The sequence below is a fragment of the Dipodomys merriami genome, unplaced genomic scaffold (genome assembly GCF_024711535.1).
Source record: "Dipodomys merriami isolate MVZ:Mamm:240054 unplaced genomic scaffold, mDipMer1.0.p SCAF_9, whole genome shotgun sequence".
Classification (NCBI taxonomy): Eukaryota; Metazoa; Chordata; class Mammalia; order Rodentia; family Heteromyidae; genus Dipodomys; species Dipodomys merriami.
The window spans coordinates 22,108,892-22,128,184 of NW_027206512.1; the positions used below are offsets into that span (position 1 = coordinate 22,108,892).

A 19,293-nucleotide genomic window follows, 5' to 3' on the forward strand; every position below is an offset into this window, starting at 1 on the left:
CATGGAAAAATCAAAGAGGATTCAATGAGGATACTTTCTGATAGTCAAGGGAGATTATAAATCTTTAAAAATCCAGAATTTGAAAAATTTTATCAGTTGGTTAATATGTCTATCTGGGGGATAATACGTTGACTTTCTGAAGAACAATACTGAAAAGAAATAAGTGTTGGGAGAGTAAATCATGGGCACACAGTTGAGAGATTAGTTTCACCATGGAAAGGTGATAAAGAAGGGATCCTAGAGAATGTAAAATATTGTTTAGGACTTCCAGCATAAGCATGAGTATATTAATCAGGAAAGGATTGAAAGGACATTGTAAGCTAAAAGAAAAGTAGGGTGGAGAAACACCTTTGAAATGATGTATTTGGAAAATGGTGAAGAAGACCAGAATAAGAGAAAGTTTTTGTATGAAAAGTTCAGTTGTGCACTACTGTTGGTGAGAATGTAAACTTGTTCAACCACTCTGGAAAGCAGTATGGAAGTTCCTCAAAAGACTAAATATAGAACTTTCCTATGACCCAGCAATCTCACTCTTGGGCATTTATCCAATTGACCACAAACCAGGCCACACTAAATCCACCAGCACAACCATGTTCATTACTACATTGTTTACCATAGCCAAGATATGGAATCAACTCAGATGCCCTTCAGTGGATGGATCAAAATAATGTGGCACATATACACAATGGAATTCTATTCTTCCATCATAAAGAATGACATTGCCCCATTCATAAGGAAATGGAAAGACTTGGAAAAAATTGTATTAAGTGAAGTAAGCCAGATCCAAAGAAACATAGGTTGCATGGTTTCCCCATAAAACTATAAGTAAACACAATGGATAGTAAAAGACAAAAAAATTACACTTGGACATGATAAAATTAAATAGGACTCTAAACATTCACACAATGAGAACAAAGAAGGATATTCTTAAGAGAGGATCACAATGGTTCAATAGTATGTGCATATGATTGTATAAAATGATTTTTTAATCAAAATCAACTAAAAGAAATGGTAACAAGAGGATTTTTAAATTTTACTTTTTGTATTTTTTGTGTATGTTTTTCCCTTTTGTTACTGTTTTTTTTATTTCTGTACTGTTTGCCTTGCATGTAAGTTTATCTGGTTTGGATAAGGTAAGTGGGGAGCACAAAATGGTAGGACAAATGGTGAACAAATAGAGCTGTGATACTAGAGACTACATTAAAAATGAACTATACAACTGGTGAGGGGTGGGTTGGGAGGGACAAACTGGGAGAAAATGAGAGAAGAGATGACATGGCAACAATGAGAAGTACAAGTCGTTATTTCGAAAAATGAACTTTACAACTTTGGTGGGGGGGCGAGGTGGGGGGGGCCGGAGAGGATTGGGTGAGGGGGTGGGGGGGGGAGGATGGGAAGGGGAAACAAAGGAGGAGGCTACAATGCTTGATAAGAAATGTACTCATTATCTTGCCCATGTAATTGTAACTCCTCTGTACAGTATTTTCACAATAAAAAATAATAAAATAAAATAAAATGCTCAGAAAGGTTGATTTCACATACTTGGGGGAAAAAAAGAAATACAGAGGAGGGAAGGGATCGTAGGAGAAAAACAAAGGAGGGGTAACAATTCTCAACAAGAAATGTACTCATTACCTTATGTAACTGTAACCTCTCTGTATACCATCTTTACAATAAAAAAAATTTAATGAACAAAAAAGCAAAGTTCAATTATGGAGTTCAGTTAGGGCTAAGTAGAGGTATAAGCAGCCTGAGACAGCCCAATGGTTAAAAGGAAAGGAAGGGTGGTGATGAGGGACTTTAGTGAATGTGGAGCTGTGTGAGACACTGTTTTCGTCCAGGAGGATATGCAAGTGCTGCCCAGTTAACAACAACAAAATCTGCTGCATAACCTTCATCTTTAGTTAAACTAGAACACATTTTCTTCAAAGACTTCAAAAACTTGCAAAGATTGTCCAAAATGGCCATTAGCACGTAACCCACAGGGATAAAGAAAGCAAAAAAGCCTCCAAGAATAACATGATATTAGCAACAACAGATCTGTGAAAATGGCTGTGAAAGTGGTAATTCTGAGGGTAAAGAGCTCCCATCCAAAATGTGACAAGCATATCTTTCTCACTGTAGCAGGGAGTATAGGAACAATGACAGAGAAGCCCTCTTGGGCACAGTATAACAGACTGTGTGGAAATGCAGACCCACAAGGGAGTCACCCCAATAGGAAACAGGGAGAAAGAGGTGAGGAGATCAGGAAGGCAGCCTGCACCTCCTCCCTAACCCATAGAACTATCCTACATGTAACAGATCCAATAAAAACAATGATGGGTAATTGGGAAAAAAAAGAATTTTATGAAGCATAAATCAAAGGCCCTATATAAGGTCAAGCCCAGGGAAACTGGTCTAAGACACAGACTAATAAATGCAATTTGCATTTACTGCATAGAAACAATGAGCCACCAGCACTGGGCTCCAACTAACATTTCTTGCTTGGGATTTAGAAGCTGATATTTGCTAGTTCTTAAACTGGCAGAACAGCTGAGTTTAGAAAATAATTGGCTCACACTGGAAGAAGTTACAAAAATGTCAGAATTTACAGCCTACCTTAGGCCCACAATTAGAATTCTGTTGTCAGGATTTTCTTCTAGGCAAAAGAAGGGAAAAAAATTGTCACTCCTAAATTTATTGTTCAACAATAAAGATGCTTTCTTAATGTTCAAAATTTTGGTGTCCCTAAACTGGACCAGTGGAAATATTGAATGTGCAAATAAAGCTAAGAATACTTAACTTCTAGGTTTATGAATTATTCTGCCTAAATTAGTGATAAGCAGCATAGTTCAATTTAGACTTGATCAATCAGAGTCACATAATGATATTATATGACTATTATAAAACTATAATGTTAAATAACCACGGTCATGTGTTTGGCCTGCTATGCAGTAGGCCTGGCAAAGAGTGGTGAATCAAAGAAATCATAAACAAAAATGTTTAAATGATGCCTCCAGTTCTCTCTCACTGGCCCCTGTGAGTGGGCACCTCTGCTTGATCCTGATACCTAGCTTTCCTGGTAACATCTGGTTTGGCAGTGGGAACATTCTTGATATTTTTATTCTCAAATGTGATTTCCCCCAGTAATTTTCTTTAATCTTCTGGCTTGCTGCTTCTCATCTTTTGTATCTCCTCAGCTTTCTCCCAAGGGTAACCAGAAAACTAACAAGTTAACAGCAGCCATTGCCCCTGAAGGAAGATGAATGGAGAAACTTTGTGACGTGATGGTGTGTCACTTACTAAGACAGTGTGTGTGTTGGGGGGAAGGGGTGGATTCATCAGTTTTTCATGACTGTAACAAATACTTGAGATAACTTACAAATAGAAAAGGCTTATTTTGCTCATAGTTCTTTCTTGGTTTTGCATCATGCCAGGAATGGGGAATAGAACAAAACCAGTCACTTTATGGACTGGGAGTGAAAGAAGAGGAAGAGACTGAAATCTGACCATCCCCTTCTATAGCATTTCCCAATAACCTAAAGACCTCCCAGTAGGCCTCACCCCCTAAGGTGCTACCTCCCAGGAGAGCCTGCTGGAAAGCAAGTCTTTGCTGCATAGAACCCACTGAAGAAGGCCAAAACTATAAGAGATGAAGAAGTCTACAGGGTAAAGTTAGGAGTTACTGTGTATGTGATAAGTTTGAAATGCTTATTGGTCATGTGAGTGGAGTTACTGGATGGATGTGAGGTGGAGAGTGTAGAGGGGGATACAAGGGTACTTAATTGTAATGGGGCTCCAGAAGAAAGCAGTTAAGTACTGGTCTCATGCAAATGTTTTGAACAGTCCTTCTAAGAACCTAACCTTTGTTGTATTAGATTACAATATGACATATTCCAAAAATACTGCTCAGCTTCAATTTCTAGAGTTTCATTTGATCTTGTTTATGTGTTGGACAGAGGCAGCTATTTTTTTAGGGCTCCTGATAATTGTAAACAGCAGGAAGAGTTGGAAACCACCAGTTTACGAGTTGAAAAAGAAAAGGAGACCCAGAAGCAAAGACTGAGCAGAAATATCTCTGTCTTGCCGAAACTAAACCAAGATGAGTTAAACCATCTTAACAGGCCCATATCAAGCATTGAAATAGAAACAGCAATAACAGACCTCCCATCTAAGAAAAGCCCAGGCCTTCAAAGCAGAGCTCACACCAATACTCCTCCAACTCTTCAATGAAATTGAAAGAGAAAGTTCACTACTGAACTCTTTCTATGAAGCCATCAAAACCCTCATCCCAAAACCAGGCAGGGACTCATCAAAGAAAGAGAACTATAGAGCCATTTCTTTGATGAACATTGATGCAAAACTTCTTAACAAAATTTTGGCCAATCGACTTCAACAATTCATCCAAAAAATCATACACCACGATCAAACAGGATTCATTTCAGGGATGCAAAGCTGGTTCAATATATGCAAATCAATTAATGTAATTCATCACATCAACAGGAGCAAGGATAAGAACCACATGGTTATCTCAATAGATGCAGAAAAAGCACTTGACAAGATCCAACACCCCTTTATGATGGAGGTTCTGGAAAAATTAGGAATCCATGGAACATTCCTCAATACAATAAAGGCTGTATATGACAAACCTACAGCCAGCATTATACTCAATGGTGAAAACTAAAGGCATTCCCTCTTAATTCAGGAACAAGACAAGGATGTCCACTCTCTCCACTTCTCTTCAATCTAGTATTAGAATGCCTAGCTACAGCAATAAGACAAGATGCAAACATAAAGGGGATCCACATAGGGAAAGAAGAAGTAAAACTCTCCCTCTTTGCAGATGACATGATCTTGTATTTAAAGAATCCCATAGACTCCACTCCCAAATTACTCAAGCTGATTCAAAACTTTGGCAAAGTAGCAGGGTATAAAATTAACCCTCAAAAATCAATGGCTTTTCTGTATGACAACATTGAGAAAAGTGTGGCTGAAATTAGGAAAGCAACTCCATTCGTAATAGCCCCACAAAAAATAAAATACCTAGGAATTAACTTAACCAAAGAGGTGAAGAACCTCTATGATGAAAACTTTAAAAACTTGAAAAAGGAAATCAAAACAAAACTTAGAAAATGGCCAAAACTCCCATGCTCCTGGATTGGAAAGATCAACATCGTGAAAATGGCAATACTTCCCAAAGCTATCTACAAATTCAATGCGATACCTATCAATATTCCATCCTCATTCTTCAAGGAGAGGCAATCCAAAAATTCATATGGAACAATAAAAGACCCCAAATAGCAAAAATGATCCTCAACAGAAAGAACACTGCTGGAGGAATATCAATACCAAATTTCAAACTCTACTATAAAGCCATAGTAATCAAAACAGCTTGGTACTGGCACAAGAACAGACCTCAGGACCAATGGAATAGAATTGAAAACCCAGAAATGAACCTACAGACCTATAGCCATCTAATCTTCAATAAGGGAGCTAAAAAATAGAATGGAAGAAAGACAACCTCTTCAGTAAATGGTGCTGGCTAAATTGGTTAACTACTTGTAGAAATTTAAAGCTAGATCCTTATATATCACCCTGCACCAGAATCAACTCCAAATGGATCAAAGACCTCAGAGTCAAAGCAGACACTCTGAAAACATTACAGGATGGAATAGGAGAAACCCTAGGTCTCCTTGGCACAGGCTGAAATTTTCTTAATAGAGACCCAGAAACACAACAAATCAAAGAAAGGTTGGACAAATGGGACTGCATGAAATTGCAGAGCTTCTGCATGGCAAAGGACATAGCTAGCAAGATCAATAGAAAACCCACAGATTGGGAGAAGATCTTCACTAGCCATACAACGGACAAGGGTCTCATATCTAAAATATACCTGGAACTCAAAAAATTAAATCCCCAACAACAAATCTTCAAAGAAACAACTGCCCAATAAATAAGTGGGCTAAAGACTTAAAGAGAAACTTCTCTGAAGAGGAAACAAGAATGGCCAATAGACACATGAAGAAATGCTCAACCTCCCTAGCCATAAAAGAAATGCAAATCGGGGCTGGGGGTTTAGCCCAGTGGAAGGGCGCCCGCCTGGCGTGCCCAAGGCCCTGGGTTCGGTTCTCAGCCCTAGTTTAAAAAAAAAAAAAAAAAGAAAGAAATGCAAATCAAAACAACATTGAGAAACCACTTCACCCCAGTTAGAATGGCTAGAATCCAGAACTCTAATAACAACAGATGCTGGAGGGGATGTGGACAGAAGGGAATCTTACTGCATTGTTGGTGGGAGTGTAAACTTGTTCAACCACTTTGGAAAGTAGTATGGAGGTTCCTCAAAAGACTCCACGTAGAGCTCCCCTATGACCCAGCAATCCCACTTTTGGGCATTTATCCAAATGATCACAAACAAGACCATACTAAAGCTACCAGCACAAGTATGTTTATTGCAGCATTATTTACCATAGCTTAGACATGGAACCAACCCAGATGCCCCTCAGTAGATGAATGGATCAAGAAAATGTGGTATATATACACAATGGAATTCTATGCCTCCATCAGAAAGGATAACATTGCCCCATTTGTTAGATAATGGAAAGCCTTGGAAAAAATTATATTAAATGAAGGAAGCCAGGTCCAAAGAAACATAGGTCCCATAGTTTCCCTTATTTGCAATAACTAGTATATGTCTGAGTCAAACAGAAAAGGTTAAGTTGATGTTAGGGAAATGAACCCTAAGATATGTATTCAAATGTTTTATTTCTTTCATGCTATTGTTTCTAAAACATTTATAAGATGATTTCTTTGTTGCTTCGTATGTCCCTCCCCCACAGTATAATCCCTGCTTTTCCTGTATTTGATGTTGGTATAATTTGTGGAGGGGAAGGGAAAAAACAAATTCTTTAAATAGGGATACAGGTGGACCCATTGCAACCATGAGACATACAATTCGTTATGTCGAAAATGAACTTTACAACTTTGGTGGGGTGGGGGCGGAGGGCTGGGTGGGGGGGCGGGAGGAGGATGGGATGGGAAGGGGAAACAAAGGAGGAAGCTACTCATTATCTTGCCCATGTAATTGTAACCCCTCTGTACAGTATTTTCACAATTTAGAAAAAAAGAAATATCTATGTCTGAGATAAAAATAGTGATAGCATTAATCTGTACTTAAATGATCAAAAACAATAGTCCTACATAATGGGGCCATTTTGTTAACTTAAAAAAACTTTGTAACCAGTTAATGGTGGGTCACACCTATAATCCTAGCTACTCAGGACACTGAGATGTGAGGATTGCAGGTCATAGCCAGCCTGCACAGGAAAGTCCATGAGACTCTTATTTCCAATTAACTGACAAAACAAAATTAAAAACCAGAAGTGGAGCTGTGGTTCAAGTGGTAGAGAGGTAGCCTTGAGCAAAAAGCTCAGGGACAGTTCCTAGGTCCTGAGTTCAAGCCCCAAGACCAGCACCCCCCCCCAAAAAAAAAGAAAGCATGTTGTGACTCTGAATCTTATCCAACCCATCATATAGCTTACTTTTTATAAGAACCCTCAGGAAGAGTTACTATTAAGTTTTTTTAATTATTATTAAGTTTTTTATTATGAAAATACCATACAGAGTGGTTACATGAGCAAGGTAATGAGTACATTTCTTATCAAGCATTGTTGCCTCCTCCTTTGTTTCCCCTTACCATCCCTGCCCTTCCATTTCCTGCCCCCCCCAAAGTTCGTACTATTAAGTTTTAAAACTCCAAGATGCTTTCTTTTCTAAGCATGTGTTTATTTTTATAGTAAAGACATTTACTTATGTAACTAGTCTTCTTTTCTTGCTAACAATATCTCAGGATGAAATTATTGACCCAGTATACCAAGTATACTTTATTCTCAATTCAATAAATTCACCAACTACCAAATCAACTAGCAGTGCAGAGTTGGGCTGCATGGTAAAGGGCAATGAGATTGTACACAGGGGATCAGCAGACATGAGTGCAAGGAGACACAAAGGGAGGGATCTCTGGAGTCATGCGCAGTTCATGGGGAGAAGAAGGGAAAGACAGTGACCAGCAAAATGTCCAAGGAGGCATCTGTCATGTCCTGCTTTACACTGCTGTCAACAATCAGACTTCCACACATTAGAAACAGGATGCATTGTGCGGCTAAGAAAACAAAAGGCTAGTATTCTAAGGACATGGACACAAAGAGAAAAGGAAAGACTGGGACTTGCTGGATAGTTTAAATGAAGGTTTAATGTTACTTTCAACAGTACCATAGCCCTAGTTGTCTGATGAGAATATCTATGTTCCCAAATGCTTCCCAGACACTAACCTGTGCTTTCTGTTCATCAGTTTAGAAAATGAGAGTAGCACAAACATATATTCTCTGCTACCAAGTCGGCCACCCAAAGTGGAAGCTATAACAACATGGAACACTGTAACATATAATATTTTCAATGCCTTGTTATGAGTACTTCTAACTTTGGGGGGGGGGGGTTGGAGGATCAGCAGAGACTATAGGCCTGCTATCCTGATGCCCCAGTTTGACAATGGATCGTTCCCTCCACTCCATGCCCATAAGACTAGTTATTTCCCTGCTCAGAGCTTCCATCCTGTGCATGACTCCTGCATTCCTAGGCGTTGTTGTTGTTTGACTTCTCTCTGAAACCCTGGGGAGCCTGGCCCAACCTGCCACTGGGCAGAGCTGAATCACATATACTGCTTACATCACACAGGGCCTCAGGCATCCACTGCAGTGTTACTGCCTCCTGTAGGTGGAAGATAAGGTTCCCAGCCTAGCCACACACACACACACACACACACACACACACACACACACACACACACACACACACACACACAAATCATTTGTATAGACATAGTCAATTCTCACAAAGGAAAGGCATTCAGTTGTCCCAATTCCTGTGGTTTTCCACTTAGATGGGTGTCTCTTGCAGATCAAATGACTGATACAGAAAAAGTTGAAGGGCAGCATCCAGGCCCTTTTTTAAGCCCCTGTATCAGCCCTCCAGGCATGCGCACACACACTCGTGTACACACACACACACACACACACACACACACAGAGCAGTTTGGAATCTACTCAAAGCATTTGAAATGAAATTCTTAATTCCTCTGGTGACAATAAATAGCCATAATATCTTGGTCATCAGGCCACTTTATTATCATGAAGCCAAAAATAAGTGACTCACACCTGTCATCACAACTACTTGGGAGGCAAAAATGTGAGGATCACAGTTGGTGGTAAACCTAGACAAAACTGTTAGCGAGACCCTGTCTCAAAGAAGACAAGCATGGTGATTCCCATCTGTAATCTCAGCTACTATACAAGAGGCAGTGACATAAGAAGGTAGAAGTCCAGGGCTGATCCAAACAAAAAACACAAGATCCTACCTAAAATGTAATTCAAGCAAAAGGGTTGGCGTGGAGATACATGGTAGACACTTTCTTAGCAAGTGCAAGACCCTGAGCTCAAACCTCAGTGTCACAAAAGAAAAACACCACCAAGACAACAATAAAAACCAGTTTTAAGGAAACAGGAAGTTTCTCCCTTCCTCGTAGTAAAGCTAAAAACAAGGATACTGTGCTAAAACCAGCAGTACTCAGTTTTCATTCTGAAAGAAGATACAACTAGATATGTTGCTACATAGAGAAAAGTTTAAAAGAGCTGGGCACATGGACACATGCCTGTAATCCCAGTTGTGCAGGACATTATGCAGGAGGTAGAGATGGGAGGTTCACCATTTGAGGCCTGACTAAACAAAAGTTAGTGAGACCTTATTTCAAGAAACTTACCAGGTGTGGTGAAACATACCTGTAATCCCAGCTAGGTAGGAGGTGGAGATACTAGCATCATAGTCAGAGGCTAGCCCTAGTCCTGGGCTAAAAAAAAACACATACAAGATCTTCATCTGAAAAACAAACTAAGCAAGGGGGAGAGGGGGGTGGAAAGCAAATGAGGCTCACGTAGAGTATACTTGGGGCCCTGACTTTACAAAGCCCTGAGTTCAAAACCCAAGTACTGGGCTGGGAAGGTGGCTCAGTGGTAGAGTGCTTGCCTTGCATGCATGAGGCCCTGGGTTCGATTCCTCAGCGCCACATAAGCAAAAAGAAAAAAAAAGCTGGAAGTGATGCTGTGGCTCAAGTGGTAGAGCGCTAGCCTTGAGCTGAAGAGCTGAGGGACAGCGACCAGGATCAGAGTTCAGGCCCCACGACCGCCCCTCCCCCCCAAAAAAAACCAAGTACTATCAAAACTAACTAAATAAACGAAACCACAGTAATCTGTCACAGGTCACCATAATCCTCAATCCTTGTAATAATTAGCAGGACTCATAAGAAGAGACTTTTTACTGTCACTCTCTTTTTCTCATTTAAATCAGCCATGGGTTGCCCTAAAAAGCTAAAATGCTTGCTCATGAGAAACCGTATTTCCCCACTGAATGCTGATCATGTATACTGTCTAATGTACACAGTAGACTAGTGAATATTGCTCATGAGAAACCGTATTTCCCCACTGAATGCTGATCATGTATACTGTCTAATGTACAACAGTAGACTAATGAATATTGTTTCTTTGTTTTTTAAGTAAGTTTTTTTGTTGTGAACATACTGTACAAAGGGGTTACAATTACATGGGCAAGATAATGAGTACATTTCTTATCAAGCATTGTTGCCTCCTCCTTTGTTTCCCCTTCCCCTCCCTTCCCATCCTCCCCGCCCCCCCCCAAAGTTGTAAAGATCATTTTCGACATAACGACTTGTACATCTCATTGTTGCAATGGGTCCACCTGTACCCCTATTTAAACAATTTGTTTTTCCCTTCTCCTCCCCAAATTATACCAACATCAAATACAGTGAAAGCAGGGGTTATACCATGGGGGAGGGACATACAGAGCAACAAAAAAAATCACCTGGTACCTAATAAATACGTTAGAAACAATAGCAAGAAAGCAAAAACACTTGTGTCCTTATCTTGGGGTTCATTTTGCTTAACACCATCTTATCTGACCTTCTCTGCTTGTCTCAGACATATACTAGTTATTGCAAATAAGGGAAACCATGGGACCTATGTTTCTTTGGGCCTGGCTTACTTCAATTTATACTGTCTCTTTGTATCCTATCACAACCACCAGCGCTATAGCTGTAGTAGGAGATAACCATCTGTCGCAGCCCTGCTCTCCATAAAGCATGCAGAGGCCAACACTAAGTCTTCCGCAGAGCTTCTGCCAGCCTGGCCCTCAGCCCAATCTCCATCCTTGTTTCCCAGCAGCATAACCTTACCCTTCAAGTTTTTAGTACCCTCTCCCTCCTCTAGAGAGATTTAAAGCCCACAGTGAATTAAAAGAAGCTTTTTTTTTCTTACAAAACAGCTGGGATCTATTTCCTTTACGTCAAAACTAAAAGCTAGCTGGGTAGGCACCTAGTAATGAGACTAAATTACAGTATAGTGATTTTTCTTTTAGTGTAATTGTCTTTGGCTTTAAGACAAAAATGAATCATTAGGGTTCTGAATACTCCAGATCGTGAGTGTCATTAAAACAAGTACAAGAGAAACAACTGTGCGGTGAATCCTCTTCATTATGTCCATTAGCTAACAATGCATGGGGAGCCCAGAACACAATTACTGCCTACCAGACATGTAATATTCTACACAGGGAATACTCCCTCCCCCAAACCTTCAGTTCACAGCCCTCTACAATGCATTGCATCAATAACATCATCATATATCTGTTAAATATGCATAAAAGTAAACTCACCCACATTGCTAACTTTCTGGCATTATATTTTAGCCTGACTTCTTACCTTTCAGGTAATGTATGCATAAAGGCATTTTGGTACCACAAAATAAAGGTCAATTGGACTGTTAGGTTGTAATCAGCATCATAATTGATTCCATGTTCATTCACTTTTTTTGTGTCAGTAGCAATGTGTGAACTCGGGCCCTTGAGCTCTTATTTGCTCTTGCTCCCCTTTTTTGCTCACCAAGCATTCTACCACTGGAGCCAGGCCTCCATCCTTGCTTTCTGCTGGTTAACTGGAGATGGAGTCTCAAGATTTTTCTGTCAAGGCTTGTTCTGAATTCTGAGCCTTACCTCTCAGCGTCCTGAGTTGCCACGTTCATATGTGCAAGCAACTCTGACATGCATTCAGGTGAGAATATTGCATTATACAAAGCATGAGATATTTTTAAAGTAATATTTTTACCCAAAAATGTTCTACTCAGAGATCATTGCTCGTATCAACTCATATTTGTGTTCCTCATGATTACATTGATGCCTCTTTATGTGTATATGAGCTATAAAGAAACCACATGTGATAAAGTATATGAAAGGATATTTATAATATACCCTTATCAAACATAAAATTGTATCTAAAGAGGTAAATTAATTTTCTTAACTAAGTATTTTATAAGTAAGTAATTAAGAATTGAAATTTAACAAGAAATTAGAGTATGGTTACACTGAGAAAAGAAAAATGTATATTATAAAGTATTATTTAAAGCATTGTGTATCACACATCTAATAAAATAACCTGTGAGCTTTCATAAATCCTGAGTTTCTTTTAAACTATTTCTCAAAGAATTAAATATGAGGAAAATAAGCAAATTAAAAAATCCCACAAAATATAATTTCAAATTAAGGTAAAAAAATAGCATATATCTATGTATCTACCTATCTATATAGTGTATGTGCAATTATAATTAACTTCAGATCATTTACTATACACTTTATGGTTAGCATGGTGATAGGTGATTATCTCCATCTTAAGAATTAAAACAATATGGGGCTGGGAAGATAGCTCAGTGGTAGAGCGCTTGCCTTGCATGCCTAAGGCCCTGGGTTCGATTCCTCAGCACCACATAAGCAAAAAGAAAAAAGCCGGAAGTGGCGCTGTGGCTTGAGTGGTAGAGCGCTAGCCTTGAGCTGAAGAACTGAGGGACAGTGCCCAGGCCCAGAGTTCAGGCCCCACGACTCGACACCCCCCCAAAAAAAAGAAAACAATAGCCAGTTGCTGGTGTCTCATGTTCTAATCCTACATCAGGAGGATTGTGTCTCCAGGCCAGCCCAGCCAAAATATTTGTGAGACTCCAATCCCAACCTCTCAACTCAGTCTGGTGGTATATACCTGTCACTATACCTATTTGGGAGGCTGAGATCACAAGTATTAAAGTTCCAGGCCAGCCTAGCAACAAGTGTGTGGTCATATAGTCCAGGCCAGCAAAGAGGGAGACCCTATCTCAAAAATAACCAGAGATAAACAGAGTGGAGGCATGCCTCAAAGCATAAAGCTTAACAAGAAGAAAGCCCTCAGTTAAAAACCAGTACTGACTAGCAAAAACCTTAGTAATCACAATAATAGCAATAGTCACAGGTATATGTCCCACTTCATTACCTTACTGTGTGTCCATCACTTTGTACTTTAAACACACTTTAATTACTGCCTCACAGCTCCATCTTATTTAATTCTCATAGCAATCAATGAGAGACATGAATAGTAGTTTCATTTTTACAGAGGAGGTCAGTGGAGGCCTGCGAAGATTGAATGTAACAACTTGAGCAGGTGAGAACTGAGAATCACAGTTCAAAGCCAGCCCAAAAATCAAATCCAAGAGATGCTTATCTCCAACTGACCCAGCAAAAGGACAGAACTGGAGATAGGGATCAGCAGCAGATGACTAGTTGTGAGGAGAAAAGTCAAGGAAGAGCAAGATGCCTTGAATTCAAGTCCTAGTACAAACCCATTACATAAAGGCAAATAGGAATCACTGGCTTTATGGCACACTGAAAGATAGATATGCAGCAGATACTGCTGCTAAAAGGCAGCAATAAAGCCAGCAGTGCGACCATGGAGATGAATGTCACAAGAATGGTTCTGCCAGCAGTGCAGCCTTCCGGAGCCCTTGCAGCTAAACCATCCTGAAGTTACCTGAACCCATTCCTGGCTAGATTTAAAACCTTAGGCATGAGCCGGAAAAATGCTATTCAAAAGCCTCCATACTCATCATTTTAGACAAATTTAACAGCAGGCTTATTTTTCCATCGAGTTTTTTGTTTTTTAAAATTAACTTCAGATGCGTTCATTATGTAGCCAAAGCCCTAAATGAAAGAATGTTAAAAAAATAAAGGTCATATTAGGAAACTGGAATTCAGCAAGACTCATAAGAAATTTATATATCTATGTATGGTTGTGGATGTGTGTGCGTGTGTGGATGTGTGTGTGTGTTGTAAGCAGATGGATATTTGTTCACTTATTTTGGACTTGAAAAAAAATCAATGAAATACTGTAATGAAGATCAAGCAAAAACAACAAAAAAGAAACAGTAGTCCGTAAAAGACACAGTAAATAAAATCTCTAACAAAGACATAAATCAGTAACTACTGGCATTAAAAGCATGAACTTAGTCTTCTATTTGTATTAGGAGAGAATGTCGCCCAGTCATGAGCAGAGCCAATTTCCCTGCACTGGCTCCAGCGAGGTCAAAGGCCACCATGAGCAGTACCTACCCCTTTGCTGCATTTTCTTCCTCCCTGCATCTCCATTCCTGCCACCCCCACTCCCTGCCCACTAGCAGCTACTCAGCATCCAACCATCAGGCTGGACTGGTGATGAGAAGGCAGATTCCTGGTATGTGGCTTATGTGCTCAAACATGTCTACATCTGGCTGGGCTTTCTTACTGACTTGGGGTTTCCCTCATGATCCCTTGTACCTCCGTGCCCAGTCATGAAATCTTGCTAGTAAGCTAACAGCCCCTTCTGTCTGTGAAGTAAGCTAACTAGCGGACTTATTACTTTGTACTCTGACCTTGTTTGTTTTGGAATTCTACATACAACTGCGAAAAGTTTTGAGAATTTTCTTGGGTGTAAGTTTTTCATGCATCTCATAGCTTGGTTTTTGTGTGGGTCTTTCTTTTACCTTTCTTAATGCTTACATTGTTAATTATTTAAAGAAAGCATGTAGGCACTGGTGGCTCACACCTGTAATCCTAGCTACTTAGGAGGCTGAGATCTGAGGCTCAAAGTTCAAAACCATCCTGGACAGGATAGCTTGTGAGACTGTTATCTCCAATTAGCCAGCCTTAAAAGCAGTGGAATTGTTGTTCTACCATGGTAAGAGTGCCAGCCATGAAGGAAAAAGCTAAGCAAGAGCATGAGACCCTGAGCTCAATTTCTAGTACCAACACAGAAAGAAGGAAAAAAAGAAAAGAAAAGAAAGGAAAAAGGGAGGGAGGGAGGGTAGGAGGAAGGAAGGAAGGAAGGAAGGAAGGAAGGAAGGAAGGAAGGAAGGAAGGAAGGAAGGAAGGAAGAAAGGAAGGAAGGAAGGGATATTTATCCAAAAAAATAGAAATAGAAGTGCCATGTACATCCTCAATTTCTGTATTCACTTTCAAGGCCTTCACACCATTAGATGAGAAATAATGGAAACTTTCAATGGCACAAACCCACAGGTACACAGAGTCATCAAAAGGAAAGTTTTCCCATGATGGGTGAAGGGAGGACACCATAGGACCACAGCATCTCCATGAGACGCCCCATGGGTAGGCGCCCTACCTCCAGGCCTCTCGTGCTCTCCATCCGTGTGCAGAAGCATGGCAATGGGCATGCCCACATTCTTGGATCTTCCAGCCACAACTACGTTTTTGCCAAACGTTTCAATTCCTTAAAAACACAGAATTCCATTTACATGTACAACCAACACAAACCAAATGAAACCTGTGAACAGCCAGCTGAAAAGGATGAACAAAATGTGGATGTGGTGGCTTGCCTTTAATGTGCCCCACTTTCGATTATTTATAAATTTTTCTTTGTGATGCTTCATGGGTTTGTCATTTCCTCACCCATCATATCGTCATTCAGAGACTACAAGCATTACCAAGTTGCCATTTAATTACTTTTAAATATTAAGAATCCCACGACATGCTGGAAGTGTAGAGCCTTGAAATTATAAACGATGTCAAGTGCAATGATAATGTCAAGCTCCACTGGCAATTAAACTTGGAGCAAAATAAAGCTTGGGATAAAATAAAGTGGGGGGGGGAGAGTATTTTTCACAGAGCTCATGTATTTTACTACCCAAGAGAGAAACAGGACAACTTGCAGATTTAGGATCATGGGAAAGACAAAGCCTGCAGATTCTCTGATTCCCCGGGACTCAGTTTCTCCAGAAGGAAAAAAACACAGAAAACTAAACAGTTTATGCAGGCACTAACACTCCAAGATGATGCTCCTCTCAGAAATGATCTGTTTGGAGATAGCAGGTTAAAAGAAGATGCTTCCACCAATGGCCAGGACAGTGGTCGGGCCAGGAAAAACCAACCCCACACAGGTTCCTTGGGGTAGATTCATGGGGAAAAAAACATCCATGGTATATGGGTGAAAATGACAATACCTGGGGACAAACATGTACCTTCAGGCACAAACCTAGGTCAGTAGATGAGTCTTGTATAATCCGCACATTATTTTAGGAAGGAAAATACTGACTATATTTTGAAAATATTTTCACCAAAATACATGAAATGCAGGGAGACACAAGCACTACTTGAAATCTCAGCCCTGACGCTTGGTCCTCTGGCCTTTGTTTTATTCAGGATCAGCCTTGGACTCCTGTTAAAACTTTACGCCTTTCCACAGACAACTGCAGTTTCATGGCTTACCCGTGTCTGCCCCTCCAGAGGTCGCTCTGCAGGGCAATGCACAAAACCTTGCGGTACCCACCTGTTCTTTGTATTATTTCCCACACAGCACTGGCAGTGGCGGGTATGAGTGTGTGCTGGTCAAGGCACAGTCTTCCAATATTGATGATATGAAATCCATCTACATCCTTCTCTGGGGCGATTCCATTGCAGATTGTTCGTTCATCCACATGGTCTGAAGGGTAGTAAATAAAGTTGGTGTCATCTTAAAATGACCACTTATATGGAAGCCTGGAAAATGATCTATGGTGGCTTATAGCCAGATACCTTCTGATTGTGCTCCAAGAAAGATATAACATCATTATTCTCTTCTCACCATTAAAACAGAAAGCCACAGGGCTCTTGACTGACAGCTTCACATAGCTGCCACTAGAGCTGTTGGAGGGTTAGAAGTAGGTGGACTGGTGTGGGGAACAATAGAGCCATTCCAGTGATAGCTGAGAACAATCATGTATTGCCTTTGCTCAAGAACCTTGCCTGTTGAGAGGGCTTAAATCCAATTTTCTCCAAGAGAAAATTCCACTGAACACTTTGATGAAAGCAAGTTTGCTGTGTGCTGAACTGCCCGGGCATACTTAAAACAAAAGAGGACTACAGATAAAATAGTTATAACATCCCTAGTTCCTAATGTTCCCTCTTAAATTACAGGATGAAAAAGCAGATCACACACACACACACACACACACACACACACACACACACACACACACACACACACACACACACACACACACACACACACACCTTGAACCTAAAGGAATAATACACTGAAATTCAAAATATAAATTAGTCTCTTAATACACTATGCAGAGCACCTTATGTTATCATTTACCTAGAAATACTGCATTTCATGTACAGAATATAGTGAAGTAAAAGTATATTCTGCATGTAATAACATCCTTGTCCATTATATAATGCATTCCACTTAGACATGTGTATATGTGCTCGTGTGTGTGTGTGTGTGTGTGTGTGTGTGTGTGTGTGTGTGTGTGTGTGTGTGTTTCTATCTAGTATTGAAACTTGAACTCAGGACTTCCTTGCTCAGCTGACACTATACCAATTGAGCCATACCTCCAGCCTAGCTTTGTGTGGGTTTTAAAGATGGAGTCTTGAGGACATTTTTGCCTGGTCTGGCTTTGAACCTTAATCCTCCAGATCTCAGAGACAGGAGGATAGCAGTTTGTGTTGCTAGGATGACAGAGAGAAGGCTCTGTCATGACAGCTCCTGGCTCATTTGGACATATTTTGATGGTGATGGTATGGTGACTCAGTGATAAGTGTCACCTGTCCCACACTGATCTATGGACTGCTAGATGAATAGATAGATAAATATGTGACAAAGAAAACAATAAAACATTAACATCTAGAGAATGTAGGTCAGTGGCACAGGGGAGTTCATTATGCCATTCTTCTAACTTTTATACATGTTTAGAATATTTCATTGTGAAATGGTGGAAGGGTGGTCAACAGTGTAGTTCTCTACCATCCTGGCCCTTCTTGATCCACAGTCTACTTTTTCTTCTTATCCACTGCATAGAACAACAATTGAAAATAGTGCCTTTTATTTGACCCCTACTCCACAAGGCCAGAACATTTTAGTTTCCTTTTCTCCACAGATGTGTCCCTGGTACAAAGAACAATTACAGAGAATGAGGATCAACCAGGAAATAGGCATTTACTGAACAAACTGCTACAACTACAAGTTTACACAGGAAGACAAATCAGTGGGCGACTGAGAATGATGAGAATAGTCTCGCTGAGGAAAAAATCCTTCCATGACAAAAAGAGCCTTCATGATCTTCTGACTACATAAAACTAAAGTTGCATTCAAATCTTGATGTGTTGATACCTTTCCATCTACACATTCGATATCTACCATGTCACATCCTCCAATATAAATTATACATGAAAGACTCCTTCTTGAGGTGGCAGGGGCCTTGAGCAATTAAACATAAATCCTGGTAAAGTCTTCTTCTCATAGATGAAAGTCTGCCTCCTTAGTGTATGTATGTTTGGGTCCTTGAAACTTAACTCTTGGAGTCCCTTTACAGATACCCATGGAGTGTCCTTCTTGTCCAGTGGGAGGCTGTGGGAGCCAACAGACAAAATGTTTTCCTTTTGGAATCTACATTCTCATGGAGTCTGTTTATCTAATCCCATTACTTTGCTCTAGCTTCTTAATGGGTTGATTCGTTTCTAGGAGCTATACTAGAAAATGCAATATAGCTCACTAAAACTATACTAAAATATGAAAATAGTCTAGTCATACTCTTTTCTGGAAGATAGACTGTGGAAGCTTTGTTCTTTTTTTTGTTTGGAGGGCGGGTTGTGGGGCCTGAACTCAGGGACTGGGCACTGTCTTTGGGCTCTTATGCTCAAGGCTAGTGCTTTACCACTTAGTCACAGCTCCACTTCTGAGTTGTTTTTTTTTTTTTCATAGTTCTCCTTCTGTGACTTTAATAATATTATATGTAATGATACATGGTAATTTTTGTGTATGTGTGCTGATGTTGGGGCTTGAACTACGAGCCCAGGCACTATCTCTGAGCTTTTTTTGCTCAGGGCTCGAGCTGCCATTTGAGCCACAGTTCCACTTCCACCTTTTTT

General features: G+C 40.1%; 1 protein-coding gene across 5 annotated transcripts in view; it reads right to left on the reverse strand.

Moving 5' to 3' along the window:
* The window catches only part of Mthfd2l (methylenetetrahydrofolate dehydrogenase (NADP+ dependent) 2 like), a 103,397-nt gene that overhangs the window by 61,674 nt on the left and 22,430 nt on the right, over nt 1-19,293 (reverse strand). For all 5 annotated transcript variants that reach the window (XM_070012458.1, XM_070012453.1, XM_070012456.1 and 2 more), the window contains exons 4-5: nt 16,709-16,861; nt 15,545-15,652 (exon numbers count right to left, since the gene is read on the reverse strand). In XM_070012458.1, coding sequence (XP_069868559.1) covers nt 15,545-15,652; nt 16,709-16,861 — 261 coding nt within the window. The remainder of the gene's footprint in view (nt 1-15,544; nt 15,653-16,708; nt 16,862-19,293) is intronic.